We start from the raw sequence: 13374 nt of genomic DNA, 5'->3' as shown, positions 1-13374 counted from the left end.
ACCGAACTGCGCTGAACTTCACTGTACTACGCTGACCTGCACTGAACTACGCTGTACTACGCTGTACTGCGCTGAACTGCGCTGAACTGCGCTGTACTGCGCTGCTCCACTCGCGCTCACCTGTCTGTTTGCTGATCAGTCACAGTCGCTCGTCTAGCCTCCCCCGCAGTGTCTTGCCGGCTCGATGAAGAAAGAAAGCCTGATACTGGAGTGTTTTGTTTTGCAAGTTTTTGATGAGACCTCAGGAGAACTGTGGTGAGGGATGCAGCTCGGGTGTCTGGCTTGGTTTATGAAATTACTTTTTCCCACGTACCTTCAAGCAAGAATTAAAAAAAAACTCTCCCTGTGATATTTTTGACAGGAAACCATGCCTATTTATGCCCACCTGTTATTGTTATAAAGTTAGCCAACACACTTCCTCCATGTACGTCTGACCTCCAGCCTAGGTGGGCTCACCTCGTTCTATATTTCAGCCTGAATCTCCTGTCTTTTCTGGGTTGGCGTTTTGATGTGGTGAAGGATGCCGGAGTCTCTCCGGAGCCCTTTAGCGAACAATACGTTTCCATAACGACGTGTTATCCGCATGTGTTTCTTTGGAAGAAAAGCGTGTGAAGAAATGCTTCCGGTGAATTCTCATTGTGAATCTTCCCATTCGCTAATGTCTTTGCCCGATGCTGCTGTTCGCTGAGGGTAACCTGGAATGCCCTCCACAGTACAGTCATATCGCTCAGACTCGTCCTATGTTTCATAAGTCATTTCTTTATGGAAATTGACTATTTTTATTGTATTTAGAGATTATAGGGTGATTTTCAAAAAAATCCAAGCGCTACCATACATTTTTGTTCTGCTTGCCTTCATTTCTTTTTCCATAAAAACAATCTAAAATAGGCTATCGCTTGTATGCAGGTGTTTGCGCGTGTGTGTGTGTGTGTGTGTGCATATGTGTGCACGTGCGTGTGCATATGTGTGCACTTGTGTGTGTGTGCGTATGGGTACACGCGCATGTGTGCGCACTTGTGTGTGTGTGTGCATATGTGTGCACGTGCAGGCATTGCACCCATGCCAGGCTCCCTTAAAATGCCGCTGTTGTGGGAATCGCATGTGTGCTGTATAGTCTAAGCACAGGAAAGAATGTTTTTTTTAGGACAATGTAGCCATTTACTGTCCCCCTTTCTGTTCCATGTGGGTCATGAGTGCCACATCATAGGCTTCCATTACACTAACCAAAATACAAGTCCCTGTTCAGTACTGTTGGTTGAAGTGGAATTCCAAGGTACCAGAATTCATCATTTTACAACCAGCGAAACTGGCTATTCAAACTTATTGCAAAGTTCTAACGGTTTGAACTTGCGATACCGATGAGCGATCGTTGTAAATCGTCGCTCATCGCGCGTGTTGCGCAATCGCTGTGGTCGTTACGCAACGCACGCAAAAGAGCGTTTCTGTAGCCCCCCCGGGCGGGTGATTGGCAGGTGAGCCGTCCCGCTGCGCTCCAGCTGCGCGCGGTTCTCTTAAAGGGGAGCGCGCTTCACGGCCAGCAGCCTGCAGGAAGTGTGAGGTGAAGATGGCGGTCTGCTCGGGCCCCGCCGCCCCTTCCTGTTTGGGCTCGCGTGCGTCCGTCCGTCCGACTCTCTGGAGCGGAACGGGTCCTCTAAGACAAGTGTTTCTCAACCCTGGTGCTGGGGACCCACTGCCCTGCATGTTTTAGATGTCTCCCTGCTCCCACACACCTGATTCAAATGAATGGGCCGCTATCAGGCTTCTGCAGAGCTTGATGACGACCCATTCATTTGAATCAGGTGTGCTGGAGCAGGGAGACATCTAAAACATGCAGGGCAGTGGGTCCCCAGGACCAGGGTTGAGAAACACTGCTTTAAGACAGTGGTCCTGGGGAACCCCTGTGTGTGCTGGTTTTCATTCCAACCTCAACAGCAAGCTGTTAATTTTTTCTTAATTAGGTGCTTTTCATGTTTTAGAGCTGGGGTCCCCAGTCTTATCCAGAAAGGGCCGGTGTGGGTGCACTGATTCTGATCCTGATTCCACTAATCAAGGTGCTTGGCAATGACTCTAGTGATTGATTAGTAGCATCAGGTGTGTGCACCCGCACCGGCTCCTTTCTGGAACCCCAGCTCTCCCAGGACGGAGTCTGAGAAGCACCGCGCTCTAAGAGAACCGCCCTCTCAGCCTCGGCGCGCTGCGTTAGGAGAAGCACGAGGCGTGGGCGAACGCGATCAGTGCAGCGGGGCAGCGTGCGCATACAGAGCGCGGCGGTGCCTTTAACTCAGCTGGCTGGCTGCGTGTGAATGCTGAGTCACTGGTGCGCTGGGGCTCTGTGATGTGCAAGCTAGCCCTGGGGCTCCCTGCCCGTCAGCCTCCCCCCCCCCCCCCCCCCCCCTCACGTTTACACTGCCGCTCGGCGTCTTTGAGCCGCTTCACAGCCCGCTAGCGCGGCACGTTAACGTGCTTCTGATCTGCGCTCCCGGGGGCTGCAGAGGGCCGCTGTGTGTGTGTGCGTGCGTGTGTCTGCGTGTGTGCACGTGTGTCCATGTGCGAATGTGTGCTTGTGCGTGTGTGTCTGTGTCCATGTGCGTGTGTGTGTGCAATAAACCATGCACTGGCCAGGTCAGGGATGGGTCATGATGGACTATACCAGTGTAGTGGTGGTGTGGGTGATCCACACCCTCCTGTTGCACAATGTGAGGACAGTGCAAGCTAACCAAACCCCTGTGTAAGCGTGCTGTCTCTCACCACTTTTATCCGTCTCCTTATTTTGCAGGTTTTAAATGAGGAGTGCGACCAGAACTGGTACAAAGCAGAGCTGAACGGGAAAGACGGCTTTATTCCAAAGAACTACATAGAAATGAAAGCCCATCCGTAAGTAGCCCTCACACCCCGTCCCACACCCTCACACCCCGTCCCACACCATCTCACACCCCGTCCCACACAGTCTCACACCCCGTCCCACACCATCTCACACCCCGTCCCACACCCTCACACCCCGTCCCACACCATCTCACACCCCGTCCCACACCCTCACACCCCGTCCCACACCATCTCTGTCTCACACAGTCTCGCACAGTCTCGCACAGTCTCGCACAGTCTCGCACAGTCACAGTCTCTCACAGTCTCTCACAGTCTCTCGCAGTCTCGCACAGTCACAGTCTCACACAGTCTCACGCAGTCTCTCGCAGTCTCTCGCAGTCTCTCACAGTCTCTCACAGTCTCTCACAGTCTCACGCAGTCTCGCGCAGTCTCACGCAGTCTCACACAGTCTCACACAGTCTCACGCAGTCTCACACAGTCTCTCACAGTCTCTCACAGTCTCACGCAGTCTCTCACAGTCTCACACAGTCTCTCACAGTCTCACGCAGTCTCTCACGGTCTCACGCAGTCTCTCACAGTCTCACGCAGTCTCGCACAGTCTCGCACAGTCTCACACAGTCTCACACAGTCTCACACAGTCTCTCACAGTCTCACGCAGTCTCACACAGTCTCTCACAGTCTCTCACAGTCTCACGCAGTCTCACGCAGTCTCTCACAGTCTCACACAGTCTCTCACAGTCTCACGCAGTCTCTCACGGTCTCACGCAGTCTCTCACAGTCTCACGCAGTCTCGCACAGTCTCGCACAGTCTCACACAGTCTCACACAGTCTCACACAGTCTCTCTCAGTCTCTCACAGTCTCTCTCAGTCTCTCACAGTCTCCCTCCTCCCTCAGGCTTCAGCCGCTCTTTGGAGCTCTGTCTCTAGCACATGCAGTTCTTCCTGACTCCCACTGCCTTGGCGCTGCATTGCCGTTTCATTGCAGTCTGAAATCATCCCAGTGGGATGGAGATCACACTGACCCAGCAGCCCTGAAGGGTGTGGGAGGACTGGGCAGGCTGAGACTGAGGGGCCCCTCTCTCTCTCCATCTTTCTGTGACTGATCCCTCTTTCTCCATCTTTCTGTGACTGATCTCCCCCTCTCTCCATCTTTCTGTGACTGATCCCTCTCTCTCCATCTTTCTGTGACTGATCCCTCTCTGTCCATCTTTCTGTGACTGATCCCTCTCTGTCCATCTTTCTGTGACTGATCCCTCTCTCTCCATCTTTCTGTGACTGAGCCCCCTCCCTCTACGTATTTCTGTGACTGAGCCCCCTCCCTCTACGTATTTCTGTGACCGATCCTTCTCTCTCCATCTTTCTGCTTCATTGCTGTGGTCCCCTTCCCATCCTGCGCTCACTCTGTAGCTCTTCTGTGCGAGACAGCAGTGATCACAAAGCTACATTAACTTATTAACAAAAAGGTGTCAAAAGCTCCCAGCAGTAAAAAATAGCTTAAATGAAATATGCTTTGAGTGACAAAGCCATTTGAGTTACCTTGAAATAAGGAGACGTCTGTCTCCGAGTCGGTTTCCTACAGTCGCGCTGAATTTTCCTTTTTATTTCACGAGACGGTTTTTCCTCCCTGAAGCCACAGCCTGCCCTGCGTGGTGAAGGTTGAGTGAAGTGCGGAGTTCCTCCTGTAGGAACAGGGCAGAGGAACCCCTTTCAGCTGCGGCTGCAGTTGAACCGCAGCCGAGTTAGTGATGTCGATGAACGGGCGGCGGCGTGTGAAAAGCCTGGCGGTCACTCATTGGTTTAGCTGCACACACGGTGTCATTTCCTGCTCTCCTCCCCCCTGGCCTGTCATCTCACCGAATGGGGTCAGCGATGGGTGCGTACTTCTGGCCCGTGCGTTCCCCTGGCTGAGGCGCCCTGTTTCCTCCAGGTGGGTTTAAACCAAGGGGTCCCGCAGTCTTATCCAGGGAAGGACCAGCGTTGGGTGCAGTGCGGCTTTCGTTTCAGCCAAAGCAGTAACACACCTGATTCTACTAATCCAGGTCCTGACTCCTTGACGAAGACTCCGGCGGTTGATCGGTGGAATCGGGTGTGTAACTGCTCGGTTGGAATGCGCCCCCCACCGGCTCTTTCGGGGTAAGGTTGCGGGACCCCCCCCCCCCCCCCGGGTTTAAACGGGCCGCGTGCCTTCAGGGTCGCTCTGACCCGAGCGCCTGGCGGCGTCACCGGGCCGCGATTGGGCGGGCGATTCAGCGAGGAGGTCGACCCTAACGAGGCCGGCGCGGTCCGACGAAAAATAAACTATCCCGTTAACCGCGAACGGATTGGACCGAGGGGTCCCGGCGGTGGGAAGCAGCCGGCCAGCCCTTACGAAAAGGCTGTAGGCTGTTCTCGTTCCGCACACGTGCGGCAGCGTCCGTCCGGAGCGCGGTTGAGTCGGATATCGTTCGTTCTGCGACTGCGTGTGTTCGGGTGCTGCAGTCTGCAGGTGAGGGAAGTAAAGAGTGGTGAGCTGATTCCTAGCTGGTGCGGTGCCACCGTGCCCTTGAGTAAAGTAAGGTGCTTAACCTGAATCGCTTCTGTAAGGGAAAAACACTCAGCCGTGCGAATAGATTACACGTATAGATATTATATGTATATATATATATATATATATTTATATATAATCTGCGGCAGTCTCAACTGTGAATGTAATCTAATGACGCTTTCCATTTTTTACCGAAAACAAAATGCTGCTTTCCTCCCCTACTACTGTGACACATTTTCACGATTTTTGTTTACACCCTGACACAGTTAATCATTTTTAAATGTTAGAAAGTCTGTTGCTTTCGAAGCATCACCTGATCGTGAATATGTCACATATTAAATGTAAAATCCCATTTATCACCATCATTAGGGCGACATAGCTCAGGAGATAAGACTGATTGTCTGGCAGTCGGAGGGTTGCCGGTTCAAAACCCCGCCCTGGGCGTGTCAAAGTGTCCTTGAGCAAGACACCTAATCCCTAACTGCTCTGGCGAATGAGAGGCATCAATTGTAAAGCGCTTTGGATAAAAGCGCTATATAAATGCAGTCCATTTACCATTACTAGCCTATTTTATCATTCTGGGAAATGTTGCCTTATCACTTATTGCACTGTAAATTCTTATCTGAATTTGTTCTTTGGTATGATCAAAGTCGAAGCGCGTTTGGAAACAAGTGTAAAGGGTTATACACAGAAAAGGTTTATATTTAGAATGCTTTATTTATGCAAGGTCATTTGAGTAGCTACAGACCTCATTAACAAAATGTTTGTCAATACAATGGTAGGTCTAAATAGGCTATTTATTTTAACTACATTAACCTATCTGAATAACATCATAGTTTTTGTTTTTATTTAGCTTTCTATTTTGATTTAAATTAGTTAATTAGAAAGGTAATTAAAAAGGTGCAGTATGTAAGTTTGGAGAGATGAGCGAGAGAGTGCTAAATTTAGAGAGATGTTCCACCCCCTCCCCTTGACTCTCCCTCCAAAGCCCCGCCCTCCAAACACTGCATGCACTCCGCCTGTCACCTGAGTACTGTACCTTTAAGAGGGGGTTTTCCCTTGGATATTTCCTCAAGAAGAAAAAGGAAGAAGGATTTAAGAAAGCTTTTGGGAATGAGGCCCAGGAAGTATTTCTGCTTCTGTAGGCTTTATGCTAAAAATCACCTCTAAACAAACGACCCTGTTCCTGGGGCAGAACGAACGCATGAGTGCTGCTGAATGAAATGGATAATTAAGCATCGGTGGCCGTGAGCGCGGCTCTGTGGATCTTAATGCAGCAATGCCGCACTGAGGCTGGATGATCGTTAATGATCACACGGTGGCTGGTTTCGCAGATCGGCCTCTTGTCAGCCGTGGAGCTGCACAAAGCCAGCTGCTGACTGCACAGGGCTTCACCCAATCCTGGGTGTGTATTAGCATAGCAGCCTCTTACTGGAATCTGAAAGAAACTCGCCCAACAGTGCAGTGCCCGTCATCATGTCCGCCAGTCTCACTGTACACCAGTCTCTCTGTATGCCAGTCTCACTGTACACCAGTCTCTCTGTACGCCAGTCTCACTGTACGCCAGTCTCTCTGTGCACCAGTCTGACTGAACGCCAGTCTCACTGTACACCAGTCTCTCTGTACGCCAGTTTCACTGTACACCAGTCTCACTGTACACCAGTCTCACTGTAGGCCAGTCTCACTGTAGGCCAGTCTCACTGTACACCAGTCTCACTGTACGCCATTCTCACTACACGCCAGTCTCACTGTACGCCGGTCTCACTGTACGCCGGTCTCACTGTACGCCGGTCTCTCTGTACGCCAGTCTCACTGTACGCCGGTCTCACTGTACGCCAGTCTCACTGTACACCGGTCTCACTGTACGGCAGTCTCACTGTACGCCAGTCTCACTGTACACCAGCCTCTCTGTACGCCAGTCTCTCTGTACACCGGTCTCACTGTACGCCAGTCTCTCTGTACACCAGTCTCACTGTACACCAGTCTCACTGTACGCCATTCTCACTGCACGCCAGTCTCACTGTACGCCGGTCTCACTGTACGCCGGTCTCACTGTACGCCGGTCTCACTGTACGCCGGTCTCACTGTACGCCGGTCTCTCTGTACGCCAGTCTCACTGTACGCCGGTCTCTCTGTACGCCAGTCTCACTGTACGCCGGTCTCACTGTACGCCAGTCTCACTGTACACCGGTCTCACTGTACACCGGTCTCACTGTACACCGGTCTCACTGTACGCCAGTCTCACTGTACGCCAGTCTCACTGTACACCAGCCTCTCTGTACGCCAGTCTCTCTGTACACCGGTCTCACTGTACGCCAGTCTCTCTGTACACCAGTCTCACTGTACGCCAGTCTCACTGTACGCCAGTCTCACTGTACGCCAGTCTCACTGTACGCCAGTCTCTCTGTACGCCGGTCTCACTGTACGCCAGTCTCACTGTACGCCAGTCTCACTGTACGCCAGTCTCACTGTACGCCAGTCTCACTGTAGGCCAGTCTCACTGTACGCCGGTCTCACTGTACGCCGGTCTCACTGTACACCGGTCTCACTGTAGGCCAGTCTCACTGTAGGCCAGTCTCACTGTAGGCCAGTCTCACTGTACGCCAGACTCACTGTAGGCCAGTCTCACTGTACGCCAGTCTCACTGTACACCGGTCTCACTGTACACCGGTCTCACTCTACACCGGTCTCACTGTACACCGGTCTCACTGTACACCGGTCTCACTGTACACCAGTCTCACTGTACGCCTGTCTCACTGTACGCCTGTCTCACTGTAGGCCAGTCTCACTGTACACCAGACTCACTGTAGGCCAGTCTCACTGTACGCCAGTCTCACTGTACACCGGTCTCACTGTACACCGGTCTCACTCTACACCGGTCTCACCGTACACCGGTCTCACCGTACACCGGTCTCACCGTACACCGGTCTCACCGTACGCCAGTCTCACCGTACGCCAGTCTCACCGTACGCCAGTCTCACCGTACGGCAGTCTCACCGTACGGCAGTCTCACCGTACGGCAGTCTCACCGTACGCCAGTCTCACTGTACGCCGGTCTCACTGTACAGCGGTCTCACTGTACACCAGTCTCACTGTACACCGGTCTCACTGTACGCCAGTCTCTCTGTCTGCCAGTCTCACTGTACGCCAGTCTCACTGTACGCCAGTCTCACTGTACGCCAGTCTCACTGTACGCCAGTCTCACTGTACGCCAGTCTCACTGTACACCAGGCTTTTTAGCAGGAGTGAAATATCGGCCCTGTGCAGGATCACAGCAGGTAAGCGAGGGGGGCGGGAAGCTTGTCCCGTCTGGACGGGTCCGTCACGTGAGGCGTGCCCGCTTCCCTGAATGCCATCTGCTCAGCCCGTGTGCCCCCCGCCCCCCCGCCCCGCCCCTGCGATGGGCGCCAAGCCTTGGCCAGGGCCTGCCAGCCCATTAAAGACTGAGTGGGCAGCTGTAAAGGTCGCTGTCATGCGAGGAGCAGGGAGGTGGCGAGGGGGGCGTCCTGTACCATTAGAGGGGCAGCCGGGTGGCTCTGGCTCAGCGCACGGATGTTTGGAGCGTCAGGGTTCAGCGGTGCTGTGTGCAGATCTGGGACTATGGTGTCTCTTGCATGTTGGGTGCCAATCACTGGGTGTAATACCCATGTCAGAGGTGGCACCGAGCTCTCAGCATTCTCAACCGCAAATTTACCAGGCTGTACATTTACGTCATTTAGGATTTTGTACCACCTTGTCGCAACTGCTATACCACCTGACTGTCCCATAACACACTGCCCTTCTGGGCCTATACCACCTGACTGTCCCATAACACACTGCCCTCCTGGGCCTATACCACCTGACTGTCCCATAACACACTGCCCTCCTGGGCCTATACCACCTGACCGTCCCATAACACACTGCCCTCCTGGGCCTATACCACCTGACTGTCCCATAACGCACTGCCCTCCTGGGCCTATACCAGCCGACTGTGGTTAATGCATCATTGCAGTAGACAGATTACCAGGCCCTGTGTACTGCAGCTGTTCCGGTGTGTGCTCGGACAGAACCTTGTGCTGTGTGAAGCTGGCTCAGGGCTGTGAGTAGCTGCCGTTAGCTTGCCGGTCTTGCTGCCTGGTGACCGGCTGTGCTGCGTAGGGTTGTGCGGTTTGTGCTGAGACCGGCGCAGTCGGTCTGATGAGTGAGCCACAGAGCTCCTGCTGCTCCCTGGGCTCCTGCTGCTCCCAGGACGAGCTGACGGAGCACGGATGCTAAAGGGGATGAGCCTGCAGCGCCTCGCTGTCAGGCTGTGGCTCACGTTGACTTCCATGCTGGCGGCCCAGCTGTCTGTCCCTCCGTGCAGATGGTTTCGTGGTTAACATGGCCCTCAGTGCTGCTGCTGCTCTCGCCAGCCCTGCACACAGCCCCTCTCTTGGACTCTCCAGGGGGGGACTCGTGGTCCCCTCTGTACATCCATCCCCCCCGCGCCCCCCCCCCCCCCCCCCCGGTGGCGTATCCCCAGAACCTGACCCCTGCGGTGCCCCCCCACCCCGACCCCAGACCCCATTGAGACATTGAGAGAGTCCCTTCTTTTTCAGTCAGGTCCTGCAGTGTGATTCTTCTCTTTTCTTCTGCGTGTGTGTTAATGTGTTACTCTGGTGGACTCACGGCTTGGTGTGGCTGCAGGTGGTTTTTCGGGAAGATCCCGCGGGCCAAGGCGGAGGAGATGCTGAACAAACAGAGACACGACGGGGCCTTCCTGATCCGGGAGAGCGAGAGCGCGCCGGGCGACTTCTCCCTGTCCGTCAAGTAGGTATCCCAGCATCCCCCAGGGCCCCTCTCTGCCCGCACTCACCTTGTACATGTGCCCGCTGTTCTCATGGGTCCCGGCCCAGTGCCCCCAGGGGTAATTCTGACCAGGGAAAACCCCCTGGGGGATTTCCCATCCAGGGAAGGGCATTGTGTCCATGGAACTGTGTTACTTCCTGGTCTGTGCTTGTCCACAGCAACTTGTTACCATGCACAACATGCAGTAGGTTATAGCTTTAGGAGTTTGATGACTGTAAGTGACTGATTGTTCTTAATGAAATAAGTGTATGGGATGCTTTGGCTGTTTCTTTCTTGCATAGAAACAAGACGTGCATGGTTTTTACATACAGATACTTATATTTGTGGAAATGTGCATTTTGGTATTTCCATATTTCACTATTTGAACATATTCAGCAAACGCAACTGTTCAGAAAATTGATATATTTGGCAACAAATTCCAAATTTACAACACATTCAGTGTATCCATCGTATCTGGCATAGCCACAAATTCAACATGTCCAACAAATAATTTTGATTCATACTGCTTTTGAGGGCTTGCTAGAAAACTGCTGTGTGCTTATATGTAAACGCCTAAAGATTCATTGCATTCATACAAATGCAAGTACTACTACACAACTCCCTATCTGTGCACCAAGAAGACAAATTTCATGTTTTTAGACATAATACTAATAAAGTTGACTCAAACTCTAACACAACAGAGCAGGGTACAGTGCCTGAGCTCCAGCGGCATGTATGCTTGGTGTAGTTCATTACGGATCTTACTTCCTCAATCTACACCAATTCACATTGCTGCCCCCTGGTGGTCACATTCTCTCATTGCTCTTTAGGTCCTCTGTGTCACCCTCTTTTGCAGCTGAACTTCTGCCTCAGCACAGAGGCAATTAGTTTGACATGCCCTTTTCTACCTGCAGCTGTCTCAGACTGTGCTTTCACACTTTATTACATATGTAAAACCACAGAAAGCCTTTCAGGTTAATAGACCATTTAATCGTAGCCCCACATTTGTCAGTGGGTGGAACATTGTCTTCTCCCATCGCCCCACCACCTGACATTTTGATATTGGCATTTTCATACCGCACTTAGCATTAGCATGTTGGCAGAAGTGAACCGTTTCAGTTTTTTAAAAATCTTAATACGGTGCAGCGTAGTGATAAACTGGCAGATGTGCTTGGGTGGAGTTGACTCAGATGCAGCTCATGGGCCTATCAGAGCTGAGGCTGGGCTGAGCTGTGTTTCGTTGTCGTGGTGTCAAGGCTGCATTGCTCTGCTGTGCTCGTCGGTCTGACGCTGTCCCGTCTGGCTCCCCCCCCCCCCCCCTTCAGGTTTGGAAACGACGTTCAGCACTTCAAGGTCCTACGTGACGGAGCAGGGAAGTACTTCCTGTGGGTGGTCAAGTTCAATTCTCTCAACCAGCTGGTGGATTACCACCGCTCCACCTCTGTGTCGCGGAACCAGCAGATCTTCCTCCGAGACATCGAGCAGGTTCCCCAGGTGAGTGGCCCTCAGACATAGAGCAAGTTCCCCAGGTGAGTGGCCCTCAGACATAGAGCAAGTTCCCCAGGTGAGTGGCCCTCAGACATAGAGCAGGTTCCCCAGGTGAAGGGCCCTCAGACATAGAGCGGGTTCCCCAGGTGAGTGGCCCTCAGACATCGAGCAGGTTCCCCAGGTGAGTGGCCCTCAGACATAGAGCAGGTTCCCCAGGTGAGTGGCCCTCAGACATAGAGCAGGTTCCCCAGGTGAAGGGCCCTCAGACATAGAGCAGGTTCCCCAGGTGAGACATGGAGCGGGTTCCCCAGGTGAGTGGCCCTCAGACATAGAGCAGGTTCCCCAGGTGAAGGGCCCTCAGACATAGAGCAGGTTCCCCAGGTGAGTGGCCCTCAGACGTAGGGCTGGTTCCCCAGGTGAGACATAGAGCGGGTTCCCCAGGTGAAGGGCCCTCAGCCCTGCTGCCAGCACAGGCCTCGCTCCAGAGGGAGCTGCTTCTCAGTGCTGTAGTGTGGTGCACATGAAGAACAGCTCAGGATTGCATTAGCACCCGCAGTGAGCATTAAAACCCCCCATCGGGTCCCAGTATGGAGAGGCTTAGCTCCAGTGTGTGATTTTTTATTTTGCCTGTATTAGGGCCACACAGGAAAACCCCAGTCGGTCGGTCAGTCAGTCGGTCAGTCGGTCAGTCAGTCAGTCGGTCAGTCAGTCAGTCAGTCAGTCAGTCAGTCAGTCAGCCTCACATTCCTGCAGCAGACAGGAATGTGCAAGAGGAAGTCTGGTAGCCGAGCAACAGGTGCAGAGCTAGCAGGCACGCTCAAGCAGGGTTCATGCTCCGCCCCCCTTCTCTTCCCCCAGCATTCCACGTACGTCCAGGCGCTGTTCGACTTCGACCCCCAGGAGGACGGGGAGCTGGGGTTCAGGCGCGGGGACTTCATCCAGGTTCTAGACAACTCCGACCCCAACTGGTGGAAAGGAGCCTGTCACGGGCAGACGGGCATGTTCCCACGCAACTACGTCACACCTGTCAATCAGAACATGTAACTCCGCCCCCCCCCCCCCTCCGCACCATCCAACCCCGACCCTGTGCCCCCCCCCCAACCCCCAACCCCCGACCCCCGACCCCAAAGAGATTCAGAGCCACGTGGAAGAATGGAAGATCCCGGAAACGATGAGCAGGAGGCGAAGAGCAGGACGGCGGCGTCCCCTCGCCAGTGGCGGTTGGGCGGAGCCGAGCTCACGGCGAAGAGCGTTGAGCGCTGCAGTGCCGTCCGCGCGCGGGACGGGACAGAAGGCCCCGGGAGCAGTCAGAGGAGGGAAGCGTACCACGCCAAAAATCCACCGTGGAAAATCACGTCCTTCTCTTCCCTTCTCCGTCTCTGGCCTTCCAAAGCTGCCTCTGCCTTCTCCACCTTGTTGCTGTTGTTTTTTTTTTTTTTTCCCCTTGTTGTGTGTTATAATCACCACAACAGCAAATAACAAAAAAAAAAGTCAAAAACATTTCAAAATCGCAGAGAAACTGAAAATAAACCATTTTGAAAAATTACGAAAAAGAAAAAAAATATATATATTGTTCACTGCAGTCTCAAAGTCAGAGACCTGATGCAAAAGAATGATTGTACAGCAGACTTGGGTGCATAAATAATAGAGAAATTCCATTTTTAAGTATATATATATATATATTATAAAGTGTATGTATGTGTTTGTCTGTTTCCGTTCTCGGTGCATACTTC

The 13374-nt window shown here is 52.9% G+C and overlaps 1 protein-coding gene across 1 annotated transcript in view; it reads left to right on the top strand.

The window, feature by feature from the left end:
* The window catches only part of LOC118220545 (growth factor receptor-bound protein 2-like), a 40725-nt gene extending 27594 nt beyond the window's left edge, over positions 1–13131 (top strand). Inside the window, exons 3-6 of the mRNA XM_035404370.1 lie at positions 2777–2874; positions 10013–10135; positions 11479–11647; positions 12500–13131. Of these exons, the coding sequence (XP_035260261.1) occupies positions 2777–2874; positions 10013–10135; positions 11479–11647; positions 12500–12685 (576 nt within the window). The 3' untranslated portion in view covers positions 12686–13131. The remainder of the gene's footprint in view (positions 1–2776; positions 2875–10012; positions 10136–11478; positions 11648–12499) is intronic.
* The last annotated feature ends 243 nt before the right edge of the window (positions 13132–13374 follow it).

The sequence above is a fragment of the Anguilla anguilla genome, chromosome 2, assembly GCF_013347855.1.
Source record: "Anguilla anguilla isolate fAngAng1 chromosome 2, fAngAng1.pri, whole genome shotgun sequence".
In the NCBI taxonomy this organism is placed as follows: domain Eukaryota; kingdom Metazoa; phylum Chordata; class Actinopteri; order Anguilliformes; family Anguillidae; genus Anguilla; species Anguilla anguilla.
Note: the sequence above shows the minus strand (reverse complement) of the source record. Positions and strands in the feature narration are given on the sequence as shown.